This window comes from Ovis canadensis, chromosome 8 (genome assembly GCF_042477335.2).
Source record: "Ovis canadensis isolate MfBH-ARS-UI-01 breed Bighorn chromosome 8, ARS-UI_OviCan_v2, whole genome shotgun sequence".
In the NCBI taxonomy this organism is placed as follows: Eukaryota; Metazoa; Chordata; class Mammalia; order Artiodactyla; family Bovidae; genus Ovis; species Ovis canadensis.
In genome coordinates this window covers 98,095,324-98,113,958 of record NC_091252.1, presented here as the reverse complement: position 1 = coordinate 98,113,958, position 18,635 = coordinate 98,095,324, and the positions used below count along the sequence as shown (strand labels likewise).

General features: G+C 45.0%; 1 protein-coding gene across 10 annotated transcripts in view; it reads right to left on the bottom strand.

Moving 5' to 3' along the window:
• The window catches only part of QKI (QKI, KH domain containing RNA binding), a 154,767-nt gene extending 145,089 nt beyond the window's left edge, over positions 1-9,678 (bottom strand). For 6 of the 10 annotated variants that reach the window (XR_011258726.1, XR_011258727.1, XR_011258728.1 and 3 more), the window contains exon 1: positions 8,930-9,653. Coding sequence is in view for 7 of the 10 variants with exons in the window: in XM_069598885.1 (XP_069454986.1) it covers positions 8,930-9,071 (142 nt within the window). In the remaining 3 variants the exon portion in view is untranslated. Of the gene's footprint in view, positions 1-8,929 lie in introns of all 10 variants that reach the window. The other 4 variants (XM_069598884.1, XM_069598882.1, XM_069598883.1 and 1 more) reach the window with 3 other exon arrangements.
• Positions 9,679-18,635: the final 8,957 nt, after the last annotated feature.

The following is an 18,635-nucleotide window of genomic DNA, read 5'->3' as shown; positions in this document are numbered from 1 at the left end:
AGAAACACAAATTCATCTCCATGTTCACGCTGGCACACGTGTGCACACAGGCCCACACACAGTCAACACCTGAACACCTGTTCTAACAATGGGGGCCCTGAACAGCTGTTCTAACAATGGGGGCCCTGAACAGCTGTTCTAACAATGGGGGCCCTGAACACCTGTTCTAACAATGGGGGCCCTCAACAGCTGTTCTAACAATGGGGGCCCTCAACAGCTGTTCTAACAATGGGAGCCCTGAACACCTGTTCTAACAATGGGGGCCCTGAACAGCTGTTCTAACAATGGGGGCCCTGAACACCTGTTCTAACAATGGGGGCACCACTGCAACAACAGCAACAGCAGGAGCGAAACTAATGAAGGACTCAGTGCAGTTCAGTCGCTCGCCGTGTCGCCGTGTCTGACTCTTTCACGGGCAGTTAGTTTCAGAGTAACTTATATATGGTCTTAGTTTGAAATTTTTATTTCTTTTTATCCATTCTATCAGAGTTGACACATTACCGTAATACAGGTAAGTAACGATGGTTTATACTCAATTCTTTCGCATCTACTGGAAACAGTGAAAACACCAGATGTGGGCCTCGGGAACAGGATGCAGGGGCTATCTAGGGCAGCTCTATTTCCATGGGATTTATTATCATCCACCTTTTGGCTGCCATTAGAGTTGCCTACCTATGCTTGTAACCACCCTATGCTAATCTGAAACTGATACAAGTTTGTATAGTCCTGATTTGAACTGCCCAACAATAGGTGTTCTTCGGAAGGACTGATGCTAAAGCTGAAACTCCAGTACTTTGGCCACCTCATGCAAAGAGTTGAGTCATTGGAAAAGACTCTGATGCTGGGAGGGATTGGGGGCAGGAGGAGAAGGGGATGACAGAGGATGAGATGACTGGATGGCATCACGGACTCGATGGACGTGAGTCTGAGTGAACTCTGGGAAGTGGTGATGGACAGGGAGGCCTGGCGTGCTTCGATTCACGGGGTCGCAAAGAGTCGGACACGACTGAGCGACTGAACTGAACAGAACTGAGTATAAACTTTGACACAAGTTTCCTCGAGTAGTTTTCAAAAATAGGAATTTACAGTAATAAAAAGAGTAGAAACAATAGTCAATATTCACTAGATTTATTTGTACCATGTTACTTTAAGAGCTAAAGCTCTATCCTTCGGCTACTAATCAGTTTAAGTGAATGAGTTGAAATTCTCTAAAAATGTGTTTACTTTCTTATTCGCCCTTCAATCATCATAAAGATCCACCACTGAATAATGTGTGTGTGTGTGTGTGTGTGTGTATTCTAGCTCCAAAACTATGACCAGCATTCTGCTGAAGCCCAACATTTCACAGAATCAGGAAAACCCTCATTTTTTTTTTCCCCGTCATGTCCACAACCCAAGGCATCAGCATTTCTCTTCCTCTGTTCCTTGTCAGCAGTAGCACGGTCAACGCGCAGACCCCCCACCCTGCTGTGGGATCTGGACCAGTCACAAGGCTCCCTAACTCAGTCTCTGCACCTGTGAAATGAAGACCTCATCCCCCAACTCACAGTTCCTGGTAGCTCTGAAATTCCATCATCTTCTGGCATCACTTTAGCACGCCTTACACTCAACTACATCTAAGAAGACATGTTTCATATTTCTCCCAGTTTTTTCCACATATAAGCCTCTTCAAACACTCTTTGTAAATGAATTTTCAGATCCTGTACAATATTATGAGATTGAGTTAACGGAAAAGTTTCAAGTAAAAACTGCATAAAGGTTTGCTTTTTACCAGTGCTTTCTTTTTAATGTAATAAATATATGTATGTAGTGTATTTTTCCTCCAAGAATCTGCAAATGACCAGGTGATCATGCCCCATCTTTACAACAACTTGTCCTGCACCAAAGTCAAAAGCAAGATATTTAATACCCACTCTCTTTTCCACTGTTGATATATAATCATTCCAATCCTGAGGCCAGACAGATTTTTACTTTGAAAAACTTCCTTACTCTGAACTTCACCATTGCAGCACCCAGGCGCAAGGATTTCAAGGTCAGCTCACATCCACTGCGTGGCTCCCTTTATACACAGGCAGGCTTGGACACACGCACACACATACACCCTTTCCTTACAACCACGGCCGCATAGCACAGGACGTCTAGTGGACTTAACTGCACTTTCACGTGTTTCTGAGACTGCAACCTCCTTAAACAGCATCCAAATTGATAAATCCTGCTTTAACAAAAATAATGTGACAGAAATGCTGAAAGTAAATTGAATCATTTCACCAACCTCAAAACTTAGTTTAATAAAATATGTAGGTTAGAATCAATATATGAAACAACAGCATGAACATTAACACAATTCTGTTTATTAGACTTGACAGGATTGCTAGTTTTGAAATGAGTTTCTGCTTCAAGAAACTGAGGAAATGTTGAGAACATTAAGTACAGTCATCACCTTGTTAATTACAAGAATTTTGGATAAATCACTTAACTTCGACAAGCTATTTGTTAAACTCTTGACAGATTTAAACACTGTTACAGATAAAGCAAAGAAGTAGACTCCTTTTAAGAGAATTAAATTTCAGTTAACTGAAATTTACAATATATCAGTCTTCTAAGTAATGACACTTTAACTTAGCTTCAATAAACACCTGTGTCTTAAAAACTATTTGTGTTAAATTACTGTAACGGCCACATATGTTTACACTCAGCTTTCCTCTAAACGAAAACCATTCAAATAGTCCTTATTTATCCTGAGCACATCACAGCAGAGCTTAGGGAAAAGAAATCTTTCATACGCACTGTGCTTTGCACAGAGTACGAGACATCCACATCTGCTGAATGTTGCCTTTATAGGTAACCGCCTAGGGGAAGGTTCACCTATATAATTCCATAAATGCCAAAACATGCACAAGCTGAGCTGAACACTGACACATCTCTTCTGCCTATGGACTGATACACTTTGTATAAGACTGGCTAGAAACTGCTGCTTAAGTAAAGCAATTTTATCTTCCTAATTTTCATTCATACCAATGGTAGTAAAATAAAATTAAGCTCCTTGAAGGCAAATACTGCAAAAAATATTTTAAGATTTCTAAAAAATACCATTTTTAAGAAAAACGTGTACCTTTTTTTTTCTAATTACCTAAAACTGCTTAATCCTGTATTTTAAAGAAACTAGAAATGAAAAAAGAATTTAAAGTGTGAACCTATTTATTAATTCAACAAATATCTGAGATCACACATATGCAGGCTGTGAGGTGGCCAATTTTAAGAAACTATTTCTAACAAAAGAGAGATATGACGTTACAAACCAGCGACAGGCAAAAGAAGAGATGATGCTACCATGTTAAGTATATTGATAACTATATAGAGAGTAGTACGTAACACAGGCCGGAGGATCATATTTATAGTCAAATTTCGTAAGAGTCACACTAACAAAACAAACTGTACTCACTATGAAAAGATTAATGCTATTTTTGCTTTCTATTAAATGAAAATAAACCTGTAAAAATCTTACTTGGGCATCAAACAACCTAGCTATTTTGAGTCCCAACACTGAAATGCCAATTCAAAAAAAGGATAAGCATTTCCTAAAAGTTCTCACTAAGAGAAAAATACATTTTTGCACTTAGAATTCACATTGAACTGTCAATGTCAAAAAAAAGAGGGGTCAGAGAAAATGACAAAGTCCTGTCAATCATGTAAATAAAAAATCAGCACATAATTTTAACTATGACTTCTTCACATGGCCCAAGCATTGACCCCTTCCGCTGACCCTAAAATAGATCCTTACATATCTCACAATAGCTTACATGTAAGTAACAGAAAATTGCTCAGTGGGCTCCAACTTTTAAGTAATCAAAAACTAAAACTTAACAATAGCATAGCACTTCCAACATCTCCAACAGAGTAAGGCCAAGTTTTATTTATAACTGCATCATTATAAATTAAAGTATATTAACAGCATTAAACTCTTAAGTAAAATAAAATGTGGTTCAAGTGAGATTATAAACCGTTCCCCTTATAATCACACTGGTGTAATTATCTTTAATACCCAAAAAAAAAAGTCAAAAAACAAAACAAAAACCTTCTACTGGCCTCAAAAAAGGAGCACCTGAATCATGCTCAGGAAAGAGAAGGAGGGTTCACTTCATGTCTTTTGTTGCAGTAATCTATTTCCCTTAAGAAGGAAGCCAAAAACCATCTGTTCTTATGAAAACCAGATGCATTTCAACGTCAGGATTGTGACTAGTACGGGGATAACAACAGGAATAAGATGTGTACAAAGCTTTAAAAAGATAAAATTAACTTGTTTTCACTTGATATTCTCAAAGCCATTTAAGAAAAGGTGCTCATACCAAACACTAGCAAATGAGACCTATTTCTATTAACTCAAGTACATTACAGCCTTGAGAGTACAGATTTACTACAAAATCATGTAAATTGGATAAAGTTAAGAAAAAGAAGTCACCTGCATCATAGTACATACAAGTATTTTATATACACACTCTGTCTACAGAGAAGTTAAGCTTCAAAAGTATTGAACAAATGTTGAATAAATGACCCATGATACAAATTATCATTTCCGTTATTACCTTATTATAGCTGCTGACACCTCCTGGGTGAGAAGAAAAAAGAATAATGGAGAAAACTGATTACGAAAACTAGCTTCCTTCTCATTACTAATAATGCAAAGGTCCGTGCATACAGAAACACAACCTTGGCTCCTAAAGAACAAATTAATTACTTCAACTTAAAATCAGTTTGTCACAGATACTGATTATCGTCAACAATGCTTCCTCGGGGGAAAAAAAACAACCAACTATAATAAACTTATATAACAAAATTCCTCTCAATACAAAAAAATAAATAAATAACCATGTAGTTTCTAAACTGAGCAAGATTTCTCAAAAAAAATAAAGTGTAGGAAAACTAAAAATATACATTCAATAATGAATGCATAACGAATGGAAACAAACACTTAATACTGGAAAATGTTTAACTAGAAAAGCAAGTTTTATGTATTTTTTTGCCCTCATTTTCAAGGAAGAGGATAAAAGTGAGAAAAAATAAATTGAGGTCAAAAAGAAAACTTACATCTCTCCTCACCCCTCAACCTCAAAAAAGAACATGAGAAAGTGAACACAAATTTTTCAGATCACTAATGTGGACTCTAACATGTTTGCTTCTTCTGAACCACGCAGTACTTTTTCAGTTATTCACAATAAAAAGATTTAGGCTAGGCTTCCTCAAAAACTATACCATATATTCACATTAATTTTCATATCTGCCTAAAATTGAAAACTCAAAATCTAATTTTAATATCTCTAGATCTCCATTTCCCTCTATTTGGGATTTTTAAGTGGAGTGATTTTATTTTTACTTTTATGTTGTCTCAATTCTAAATTGCAATAATTTATTAAAACAGAATTTGCATTCAAATACTGTTTCTGCTTAAGTCTCACTTTCACAAGGGAAGGGTTCCCCCCCCCCACGAGGAAAAAAAAAAAAAAAAACCTATTCTTTCCCATGAATAGTTCCACAGCGGTTCAGTGGAAAACTTCTCTTTAAAGGAAGAGCAGTTTAACACTTTAAAACCTCAAACCTACCTGTGATCGTCTCTATCTCAATGGAAGACTAAATATCAGAATTATCAACTGATGCTATGTCTTTCATGAGACTGGTCCAACCTAGAATGCATTCAACAACCTAAGAAAGCAACCATGCTAAATTAAGTTACTTCAGAGAAAAATCTGACACCTTGCCCCACAACAACAAAAAAAAAACCAACACAGTAAACAAAAAAAGATTGTTCACAGTCCACAGTCAAAATATAAACTAAAGGTTAACTTGGCATAAAATTAAAATGCTCACTCTAAAGCATTCAAGTTTTAATCAACCAAACGAAATCTAGAACACAGAAATCCCCAATGTGTAACTGGCCAAATAAATATTCTCAAACTGACCAGAAAAAATTTTCAATGCTTTTGAAAAATATTTCAAAATAAAATTGCTACTCATTCAAAACTTCCAATTATCAGAAGATACTACTGTCAGTAAATGCAATATCTTGATTAATCACTGAAATAAAATTTAGTTTTAACTAAATTTAAAAAGAATTCTTCAATCATATGGACAAAGAAAGTTATAATTCCTAACCACAAACAAGCAGATTTGTTCTGCACAATGATAGGCCACAAAGGAGTAAAGGACAACTTGCCAAATTTGAGAATCAAATCATCCAGCACAGATAAAAACGTGATGAACTTCAGAAACCAATATTTTTCTTAAGTCAAATTAAGTTCATAAAAAGGCTAACAATTACAGGAAGCAGCTTATTCCACACTAAGGAATAACCCCTTTTCCTCCCTGTTTGTACTGGTCTGATAAAAAACAATCAAACTTCCTAGTCATTATGCTGTCCCTTTTTAAACATCCTAGCCACTATACAGGAGCATTCTTCATGCTGAGGAGTTAAAAAGGCTAAAACTCAACAGAGACTGAGAAAGAGATGAAGCAAACCATAATAAAAATAAAATATACATATTACTCAGACTGTTTCCTCCTCAACCAGTGGTTTACAACATTTAAAACTCAAACGATTACTATTTCCAAACAGAGAGAAATGAACAAACAAACCTTTGTTAGAAATAATGGACATAATTGGAATTCTAGATTTAGAAGATTAAAAATTATCACGCCAAAGGTTAGAACGAACTTCAATTACCATTTAGAGATTTCAGGCCAACATAACACTACAAATGAGAAATCTTTCAAAACTAGTCAGAGAAACTCAAATTATTTACTTCAAGTAGTACAAATGAGGAGAAAACATTTGCAAACTTTTTATAATCTCCTATGCTGTCTTACTGAATCCAACATTTTAATTCAGACTGCAACTTAACTTTAACCCTAATATAATCAAAGCCTGTTTTCATTTTAATGACTATAAAGGATTTCTTCTATACAACTAGGCTTAAAGAAAAAGCTTAACAAAAGCTTTTACGAATACTACTAAAACTTTAAATGCATCAAAATATGCCAAGAAAAAATAGCGTTATTACTTCCATAGCACATGTGGAATTCATGAAATCACATGAAATGTGATAAAATTGTTCCGAAGTATTTTCAAATATATATATATAGACACAGAATGACAAAATGACCTATGATTTAAGTTTCAACTAAATTTAATATAGGTCAGGTAACTGACAATGTTACACATTTTGCTCCAAACATCTCTTATGCTTAAAAAAAATAACTGGCGCCCCTTAGCGCCCACAATTGGAAAGACTCAATTTAAGAGTTCCAGCAATTTTTTTTTTTTTTTGACATTCCAGAAAGTTTTCTGCCTCCACAATCTTTCAAATGCCAACACAAATAGGAAAAGCAGAACTCCTTAAAGGCACAGCTCAAGTTTTCCCCGGAACAATTTGATGTGAACAGATTTGCTGTTTCAACTACGGGGTGGAAAAAACTCATCTCAATGAGATCTATCTACTGCTGTATATTTAACATATAAGCACACACACCAAAAATAAAAAAAAAAAAAACAGTCCACAGTAATATCCAACAGTTTTGTAGCTTTCGAGTTGTTTCTGAGACTTTCATGGTAACCAAAGCTCCTGGGATGCTTCTTCAACCACCTTTTATCCCGAAGATATTTCCGGTCTTTTGTTCTTGCGTGACATTCCAACTCCCCAACCTTCAGATTCCTTTCTCCCAGGTCTGTTGTACAAATCTCTCAAAATCCTTGCGAAAACCCTACAATCCAATGTTCATCGCTATGCAGCAGTTTTCCGTTTTCTTCAAACAGTCCTCCCAGAGATGCTTCTAAGCAGAAAAAAAAAAAAAGAAACTCCACGCTACTCGATTTTCAAAAATGACCCCCTTCGTGGTGGTCGCCTTTCTCCTGGCGGCCACGGAAACGCCCCCGGACGGGGACGCTCCGGCCCGGCCGCGCCGGCGAACCTCGGTCGAGCCCTCTTCGAGTCGGCCAGAACGCACGTCCTCGGAGGTCCTCGCTCCTCGCAGCTCTCCGCCGACGAAGCTCTGCTGCAAACTTTTGCTTGCTCCGTCTTCGCCCTTTCGGGCGCCTCGGCTTCCTGTCCTACACACCGAGGCGGCCGCGGCCCCGGGGAAAAGCTCTCCGCCCAAGTTCTCTCCAAGTCGGACGCCGCCCGCACGCGTCCTCGCGGTATTTCGCGTTCAACCCCCCCGAAAGTGAACTTAAAACTCCCCGACGGGGCTCGCTTCCCCAAACAAAAGGACAGAACAGTGCTTTCCGCTGTCATTTTGTTCTCGCCTTCGGCTACGGCGGCTGTACTTTCGGTCCGCTCTGGGATGCCTTTCAATTCACCCAGCCCCATGCTCCTCGGTCCCCTCGAGTATTTACAAGCTGCGCAAACTTCCAAAAACAAAAGCACAAGCCCCACTCGGAGAACCGCCAGGACCTCCGTTGGGGGGCGGAGGGGGGACGGCCCCTCCGGCAGCGGGCCCGAGGCCGGTGTCCTTCAGGCGCCCGCGAGGCGAGGGGCGGGCGAGGCCGGGCTGCTCCCCAGGAGGCCCGCGGAGCTCGGGGCCGTCGCGGAGCTCGAGGCCGGGCCGGGAGCCGGCGGCCCCGCAGCCTCCCCGAGCGCACCCGCCGGGGAGCCGGCGGCGCAGGGCCGGGCCGGGTTGAGGGAGCCCGGGGTAGAGGGGGGGCGTCCCGCCCGCGGGTCCCGCCCGAGCCTCGGCCCCGGCGCGCCCGCCCCGCGCCCCCCGGCCTCGGCGCCGCCTCCGTGCGCCCCGCCCGGGCCTCGCCGGCCCCGGGTGCACGGTCCCCCCGCCAGCGGCCGCGCGACCTTCCCGCCCTCCCCACACTCCAGCGGGCGTCGGGTCCCGGGGAGAGGGGCCGCCGCCCGGGCGCGGGCCGCGAGGGGCCGGGCCGGGCAGGACTCACCTTCGTCCAGCAGCCGCTCGAGGTGGTTGAAGATCCCGCAGAAGTTGGGCAGGCTGCTCATGAGCTTCTTGTCGTTCATCAGCTGCATCAGGTAATCTGGGGTGGGCTTCGGCTTCTCCTTCGTTTCCATTTCCCCCACCATATTCCAGGCTCCGCAGCTCACTCCACCCGCCGCCGCCGCCGCCGCCGCCGGAGAGGGAGGGAGGGGCGGGGAGCCCCGGCCGCCGGCCGCTCGGGACTCGGCGTCCCGCTCCGCTCCGCTCCCGCGCCGGGCGCCCGGGCGGCCGGACCGCGCGCTCGCCGCGCTCTCCCCGCCCCCGCAGGCACTTTCCGCCCGCGGCCCGACGCGCTCCCGGCCCGCCGCCGCCGCTCCTCGGCCGCCGGCTCGGCGCGTCCCTCACGAGGCCGGCGGGCGGGAGGCGGGTCTCCGCGGGCCGAGTGCGGGCGCGGGGCCGCTCGGCGCCGGACGAGGAGGAGCCGGGCCGCCGCCGCCGCCGCCGCTCGCCCGCCCGCTCGCTCGCTCGCTCGCTCGCTCGGCTGGTCGCGCCCGCTCGGCCGCCGCCGCCGCCTCTGCCGCGGGCTCGGGGTCTCTCTGGGCTGGTCCCCGCCGCGGCCGCCTCTCCGCTGCCGCTGCCGCCGCGCTCTGACTCCGCTCCTCCTCTTCCTCCTCCTCCTCGCCGCCTCCTCCTCCTCACTCACTTGGCGGCGGAGTTCGCCTCAGTTCAGGCGGCGCTGCCAGCGGCGGCGGCGGCGGCGGCGGCGGCGGCGCGGGGGGAGGGGCGGCGGCGCGGGGAGGGCCGGGGGCGGGCGGCGGGCGGGGCCGCGCAGGGCGGCCGTTAGCGGGGCCCGGCCGGCGCGCTCCTCCTCCCGCCGCCCCCCGCGGCCCCCGGCCCAGGCGCCGCCGCCGCCGCGCCGTCTCCCTCAGGCGGCCTGAGGGGAACGGCGGCGGCCGGCGTGACGGAGGCGGCGCACGGAAGCCCGGCCTGGGCGCCGGGCCGGGGGGTCGCCGCTTCGGGAGAGCGGAGGGAGGGGCCGCTGCGGGGCCGCTGGACAGGAGAGGGCGGCGGCGGTGTTTTGGACTGGGGCGTGTGGGGGCTGAGGGGGCGCCGCCGGGCCGGCTCTTCCTGGCGGGCGCGGTCGGGCTGTGGCGTTAGGGGGAGTGGGATTTCCAGCGGGACGCGCTCGCCGCCGCACGGCCCCGTCCCCTTCCCCCGTTACTATAGGTTTTTTAAAAGCCACTCAGCCACCCTCCCCGCCCCCACCCCACCAAAAACAAATTTTTTTTTTTTTTAACGTCCTGTTGCTTCACGGGGGGACTTTCGGGGTGGGCGTCACGTGGCCCGACACGTAGCCGTGAGGCCCGAGAGCGCGTGCGTGCGTGCGTCGAGGCCGGCGGCCACGCCCCTTCCGAGGGTCGCCCCGCCCCCGCCGAGGCCCCGCGAGCCAGGGGGGAAGGGGCGGGACCTGCCGCGCGCCTGCGTGAGGCGGGGCGGGACTGGGGAGGGGGCGCGCCCCGGCAGGGGGAGGGGGAGGGCCGCGTGCGGGGGTGGGCGGGGGGGGTCCCGGTGTGGGGAATCCCCACCATCACCACCACTGCGCGGTGGCCGGGCCGTCGGGCCCGCGGAGGCTGCGACTTAGCGTAGTCTCCGCTCCCGGCCCCCGGGCTGTCCTGCGCCAGGACGGGTTCCACGGTGGGCGCGCACGGCGAGCCCCGCCACCCCCCGGGCTCCTCGCGGTCGCCTCCGGCCTCGGGGGTCGCGCGGCGGGTTCTCCCCCAACCGTGGGCGCCTCTGGCCCCCGCGACGGCGTAGCCGGGGCGGTGCGGCGGGGTCCGGGCGTGGAGGACGTGCCCGCTTCCGTGGCCCCCAGCCCTCCCGAGAGCCGCTGCGGCGAGGCGCGCGCACCTCCGGGGCCGAGTCCAGAGTGGATCGGGAGCGCCGTCTGCAGTGCTTCCAGACGGCTTCGGTGTCCCATGGCGAGACTGACCGAGGAGCGGGTGCTTGAGTTGGAAAAGCGCAAAGTCAACACTGGTATTTGCACACATGCAGAAATAACCGTACACTGGGCAAGGAGGATTTTCCTGCAGTTAGAGTACATTTCAAACATTTTTATTTCTTTGGGAAGGAATTTTCTGCCACACTGCTGTTCAAAAAATTGGGTTTGCAGAATGTGGTCAGCCACCAAATGGCATCTGGGTTTTATTGCAAGCCCTTTATGACATGTTCAGTTGATAATGTATACAAAATAATGTATACAAAAACCGACCATTGTATGAGTGACATATGCTGGAATACTTTCATGTCCGTAGTCATGTCTACCGTGTTCTAAATAACTGGGTTTGTTGGGTGGTTTTGGTTTCTTTTATAAAATTTTGTTTCAGATTCTGAGGAATCTGAATACACTTTTTGAATTGTATTGAAACTATTAAATGAATTTCAAACAAAAACTCGAGTGGCAAGTAGCTTCTGGCCTATTCATTTAAAAAGCATAGAGTGAGTTTGCTTTTAAAATCAAGCTAAGTCGATAGAGGAAATGGAATTGCTTTGCTAGACAAAGTTGAAAACATTAAACTGAAATATTTTAAGTTCACCAACACCCATCATTGTTAGTGGAGCTATAGAAGACTGACCCGAACTGCGCTGTGCTTAGTGGCTCAGTCCTGCCCGACTCTCTGCAACCCCATGGACTGTAGCCCTGCCAGGCTCATCTGTCCACAGGGATTCTCCAGGCAAGAAGACTGGAGTGGGTTGCCAAGAATATATACCTAATTATCTGTTAAAGGATGAATATTCTAAATGCAGGGTATAGTAATTTAATCAAAAGCTGTTGTCTCTTCAAAAACTTAAGATAAGGTGTGTTTCCTTAGTAGCTGGCAGAATGATAGTTGTGAAGGGTTTTGGTACTAAGTTATTCATTTGACTTTAGTGTAAAATGTTCAGTCTGCGTAATCTGTTCACTTCTTTATTAAGCTCCCAGGCCTTGTGCTGAATGTACATCTCATTTAATTTTTAGTTCAGCCTTGTAACTTAGGTTATGCTATTAGTCCCATTTTACGTAAGGGGAAACCCAAGAAGAAGGAGATTGAATAACTTGCCCAGGGTTATAGCTCATGAGTCCTAGACGTGGAATTCAAATCCAGTTATATTGTATTCTAAAGCCTGTGCTCTGTGCCCCTCTACTAACCCTGTCCAGTAAGGTGGGAACTTTCGATGGTGTCCACCATTTTTGACCCATAGAAACGGCAGTTTCATATGACTAACTGGTACTTACAGTCGAGATGAACCACATCAGAGTTGAGAAAAGTGATAGACAGTATGCATTCCTTGTGTATCAAATCCCTTATGGTTATACCATTTGACAATAGCTACTCTGTTCTGCCTTTTTAAATATTTGAAGATAACTTTTCTGCCCACAGTTCTTCAGTGGTCCCCCGCCACAGTTGAAAAAAGCCCAGAGAGGCCTGTGGGTCCAGGTGCCCTCGCCTCCTGCTGCCTTGGTGGCCTTGTGTTGGGCTCTTCCAGCCCCTAGCCCCTTCTGTTCAAAGTCCTACTCCAGGACTTTGCTTCAGTGTTTCCTCTCCTTGCTGAGTTTTTCACACACATCTCAAAGCACCGCCCTCCCATACACTTTTTCTCAAGACTTACAAGAGAAGGCTTCCCTTGCCACCCTGTATAAAATAGTGTATGTGTGTATTTAAGACACGCACACCTGCCATTTGCTCTCTGCTTACGCATCCACCCCTCTTATAATTCTTTTCATGGCGTTTATTTCCACCTGACACTGTCTTTGTTGCTGTTCAGTCTCAGTTATGTCCGACTCCTTGCGACCCCATGGACCGCACACCAGGCTTCCCTGTCCTTCACCATCTCCCGGAACTTGTTCAAACTCACATTTGTTGAGTCAGTGATGCCATTCAACTGTCTCATCCTCTGTTGCCCCGTTCTCTTTTTGCCTTCAGTCTTTCCCAGCATCAGAGTCTTTTCCAATGAGCTTGCTCTTCTCATCAGGTGGCCAAGCTATTGGAGCTTCAGCATCAGTCCTTCCAATGAATATTCAGGACTGATTTCCTTTAGGGTGGACTGATGGAATCTCCTTGCCGTCCAAGGGATTCTCAAGAGTCTTCTCCAAGACCACAGCTCAGATGCATCACTTCTTCCCTACTCAGCCTTCTTTATGGTCCAACTCTCACATATGTACATGACACTGTCTACCTATGGGTAAATTTGTCTCCTCCCACTACACTGTGAGCTCCTTGAGAGCAAAGACTTTACTTTGTTCTGTTTGGAACTCCCAACCCCTCAAGACTGAATGTTCATGTAGGCACATTAAAAATATGTTACAAAAAATATTAAGTGCTTGTTATGCACCAGGATCTATGCAAAACCCTTACCTACATTATTTCTTATAATCCGCAGAGCAAACATCTGGGGTGGGTGTGAATAGCCAGATTTCAGAAAGAGAGAGAGTGCTTTAGAGCAGTAAGTAGCTGGACCATACAGGGAAGAACGGGGTCCAGACAGGGTGAGGCCTCCCAACTGTCCACCAGTATCCACAGTAGCTCTTCCTTTTATCTCAAACTCCTACCTACCTGGCACATATTTGATGTGTACGTATTATACCATTAATTACACAACAAATGACAAGTACAGTGAGGAACAGAAATTCTTGAAATACATTGCTTGCCTTGCAGTAGCTTAAAAAGCTAAAAGTTAATGTGGAAAAGACTGCTGCTAAGTTGCTTCAGTCGTGTCCAACTCTGTGAAACCCCATAGACGGCAGCCCACCAGGCTCCCCCATCCCTGGGATTCTCCAGGCAAGAACACTGGAGTGAGTTGCCATTTCCTTCTCCAATGGGTGAAAGTGAAAGTGAAGTTGCTCAGTCGTGTCCGACTCTTAGTGACCCCATGGACTGCAGCCTACCAGGCTCCTCCGTCCATGGGATTTTCCAGGCAAGAGTACTGGAGTAGGGTGCCATCACCTTCTCCGGTGAAAAGACTATATTATTACAAAAACATCTTTTTGATATTCATAATAAGATACAACATATTTGTATGTTACACAGAAAGTTACAATATATGTGAGTGAGCTCCTATTTGAAGATCCTTATAAAACTTTTTTTCACTGAGAAATTATGTCATCTAATATTGCTCAATCACTGAGTCGTGTCCCACTCTTTGCAGCCCCATGGACCATAGCCCACCAGGCTCCTCTGTCCCTGGAATTTTCCAGGCAAGGATACTGGAATGGGTTGCCATTTCCTTCTCAAGGGGACCTTCCCAACTCAGGGATCAAACACACGTCTCTTGCGTCTCCTGCGTTGGGAGGCGGGTTCTTGACCACTAGCACCACCTGAGAAGCCAGGCAGATTCTTTACTGTCTGGAGCTACCCTGGAGGCCCATGTCATCTAATATATTGACACTAAAAATGTTCCCATATCTATCAGTAATTAACCATGAGTGGAAATAACACTTTCTGTTCTCTTAAATTTGACTGGCGTTATTTGTTGCCATTCTTGACGTTTAAAAATAAAAAGTTATAGTATTTTTTTTGCATCAGCACCATGGAGTTCTCACAGGAAGGAAAATGCTTCTTCTACGTTAAGCATCAGCCTCTGACGGCTTTTTGTCCTAAATGTTCTGTTTTTAAGTCTTAATCCTTAGAGTGTCCAAAAAGGGAATGGACTTTTCCCAATATCTTTGTAAAGTTTATCACCTGAATAGATTTTGTGAGTATCCTTTTAAATTGTGAGATGGTTTACCAGCTACTGTTTAAAAGGTTGAAAATGACACATTTTAAGCGTGAATATCTTAACAAATATTTGAGTTCCCGTTATAGCTAAATACCTCTCATTAACCCTAAGGTGCTTACAGACTAAGCTGGGAGCCAATATCACATACATATGAAAAGTTAACCAAAACAGAGCGGATGCTTAAGACACGGTGCCTTACAAATGGAAATGAGTACCTGAGTGAGTCTTCGTGGGGCGGAGAAGGCAATGGCACCCCACTCCAATACTCTTGCCTGGAAAATCCCATGGACGGAGGAGCCTGGTGGGCTATAGTCCATGGGGTCACGAAGAGGGGGGTACAGCTGAGCGACTTCACTTTCACTTTTCACTTTCATGCATTGGAGAAGGAAATGGCAACCCACTCCAGTGTTCTTGCCTGGAGAATCCCAGGGATGGGGGAGCCTGGTGGGCTGCCGTCTATGGGGTTGCACAGAGTCGGACACGACTGGAGTGACTTAGCAGCAGCAGCAGCATGGGGAGCTGAGTTTGCTGTCTTGCTTGGGGAAGAGCAACAGAACTGAGGAAGGGCATAGAGAAAAACTTTGAAAATGGGAAAGTATAGACTTACAAACTTTACAATAGGAGTTTCTGTAAAGAACAAGCTAGTGTGTTCCTAGAGAAGAGCTTTGGGAATTGTTTTTAATACAAAAAAAAGATCAATAAAATGGTACTGTGGATTTGGATTCCTTCAGTGAGGTATATTTATATCTCCTAGCATAAATATAGCATTTGTAAAATAAAAGGCACTACTCCCGTCTAATGTTAACTGTGCCACCTTTTAAACCACTAACAGGATCCTTGAAGATGTAATACTAACACTGAGTTTAAACGTCTGCTGGGGTTAGATGTTAGCTGGTAGTATCAGGTTTCTACTCATTCGACCCTGAAGGAAACTTTAGAGGTAAAACCATTCCCAGCCAAGATGCAGGCCCTTGTGCCATGAAATCCAATCTTCATTCCATATTTTGACAGACACTAACTAAAAAGACAATTATCTGTTAATTATAGGGCTATGGTAGTCAATTAAATGCTCGCTGTGTTTTGATCACCTTTCCGACATTCAAGGTTTTATGATTGCAACGATTTCCATAGTGTTTCCCTGGATCGGGTTCATGTGTTGTTGTTCTTTAGGATCTCCTTCCTTCAGGATGAATCTGTGGTTAAATTTTTTTGACATATTGAACGGATACTGTGTAACTCCTAATTTCTGCACTAAGTTTTAAATAGCTCATGTGAGTGAACATTTTAGGAGCATGGGAAGTGTGCCTACTAACGTCCCAGCCGTTTAGTCAAATGCCGTTATCCTTTACTGAAATTCAACTGATGGTAGATGGTTCTGTTTTTCCAGAGTTTTTCTCTTCCGTATTGTACTTTCTAAGCCACGCTCCCAGTGGGACCAGGGAGACAGAGGGCTGATGTTTACTGAATCCCTAGGGAGTCCCAAGCACTTCAGTTACTACCTCGCTGAGTCCATAGCAGCTCTGAACTGAGTATTACCCCTACTTCATAGCGAAAAACCAGCAGGTCAGAGAGTTAACGAAATGACATGATGCGTCACACAACTAGGGGACAATTCTGGGGACAATGTTCAAACCAGACCTTCCAAGTCCCGGGTGACTTCCTCCAGCACCCTGCTGCCCCCTGTTACGACTTAAATCTGGGTGCCCTGAGCAGTCTGTCTTTTCATAGCTAAAGTGCTGTCATCTTCTAACTCTGCCTGTCTTTTTTCAGTATTCTAACCAATAGTGATACTCAAGCTTTTCAAATGTCAAGTTCTTCTGTCTAATTGAAATACTGCTGGTGTCACATAGAGAAAGGAATGCTGGGCTGGGTATAAAAAGGCTTTATCAGTTGTAGCCGAAGGAGCTGTGTGGCACTGAAGGAGAAGCTCAGTCCCTGAGAGTTGAACTGAGTGATCTTGCAAGTCTTTAGAGGTTCTGAAATCCTGTGACTCTGTATAAGGCGTTTTCATCCACATCCACAAGTACTTTGTTGTCATTTAATTTCTGTGCCTAGGATAACCCCATGTACAGATGGGTAGTCTTGCAATAGCAATAAGAAATGTATTTTTTAAAAAAAGAAATGTATTTTAAAATCTTAGCTGTCCAATTTTGTACTCCTCATTGAAATAAAATTATATGTATGGATTTTTGTTTCCCTTAAACAATATAATGCATTTGACTGACAGCCTTATTTTTATAATTTCCAAAGGGTTAAAACCAAATCTTCTCCTTTTTTTAAATCATATTACAACTTAATAAAAGCAGAACACTAAACAATTGCATCTAGGGTTTCTAGTGGAAAACCTATACTAGGAGAACGTAAAAATTCCTAGAGGGTAGACTTCAAGGCCTGTTGCTCTTTCTGCTTTTTAAATGCTTTACAAGTAATCTCCTTTCAATAATTATTTGTTTGAATAAATCAAACAAACAAACAAAAAGAAACACAGACATATTTGAGCTCCAGAGAAGGCAAGCAGCTGTTAATCTCCTCACACCCCAGAATAATTACCTAAGTAAACAGTAGCATCTGAAAATCCTTGCCCTTGGTGACCAAGGCAACAGAAGTACAGGGAAGGGCCACAGTGTCTGTCACTGTGGGAAGAGCTTTTGCAACGTGGCGCAATGGTTCCTAGAGTGTGAGATGGTCTCAGTCCGCAAGAAACAGACTACTTGGGACAGTGGGCCCATAGCATCCACGGTCCCCTGAATCTGTGGTACCTCTTGATTTAATATTGAAGTACTTGTATAGCAATGATATTTTATCAGAGACACTTTAACTTTATTTAGATATAAAATTAATAGCAATTATTCACAAAAAAATTTAATACACTAAAAAGTAATTATTAACAACACTGATATTCAGCACCCCCTAGAGCGTAGTTACTGCTCTGAGCTCTTAGCCACAAGACCGAGCCCTTCTCCCAGAACCCCCAAGAATCCCCTGATCCTGACACCTGGCACCCTGCTCCCACCTGGCCAGCAGGCTCTCAGTTCATCTGCGCACCTGCCATACCAGTTGTTAAAGACATTTTCAATATTATCTCTGTTAGTGTCAGCTTATTTACATGTCGGAAGGTTGTTTGCTTCATGTCTTCACGTCCATTAAGCTTGAGTTTGCTAGTTTCTACTAACTGCACCTAAAATGCATAGATTTTTTCCTAAAATATGCGTAAGTTCTTTGAGCACATATCCAAAATTAGAAGATTTCTAGAAATCATATTTACTGGGTTACAATGAAATACCAAAGTCTTCAGTCTTATTTTCTACTTTTCACCAAATAATGCTTTCAGAAACAGGTTTCCAGAGCTGAAAAATGATGACTCATCCTCTTTATGGTGAACTCTTTATAGTTCCCACCAAAGAAGTACAGCTGCCTGGCTTTCTCCCCAGTCCTATAGAGCCATTCACATACCCTGGCTGAACTGTCCAAAGTCAGGCTGATGATGACAGCATTTACTGCTTCCTAAATACTCTATTCAAATCCACGTGTAAAACTGTGTCTCAGCTGCCTTTTATAGATCTTCAAGGGCCACCAACTTGAATAACTGGCATTAATTACAATGAAATTTTCTTCATATCCATTGGCAGTAGGCATCATTTCTAGATGGAAATAAAACATACCGTGGTGAAATGAGTAATGCATTTTGTGCCCGCAGTTCTAAAACCAGTGCCCTGTATTTCTAGCGTCGTCTGGAATGAAGTCGGAGCAGGAAGTTGCCTGCCGGCTTGGTAGCACACAGTGGGCGGGGCTACCGTCATCTCCCCATCCAGGTAAGGCTATCGGGAAAGCAGAGAGAATATAAGGAGGGAATCGAGAACACGAAACTGTTAAATTGTGAAATGAGGAAAGGGAAGAAAGACTCGGGTTCACGGTGTTCAGAGGCGCTCTCCTAAGCTGTCCCATCAGCAGATAGG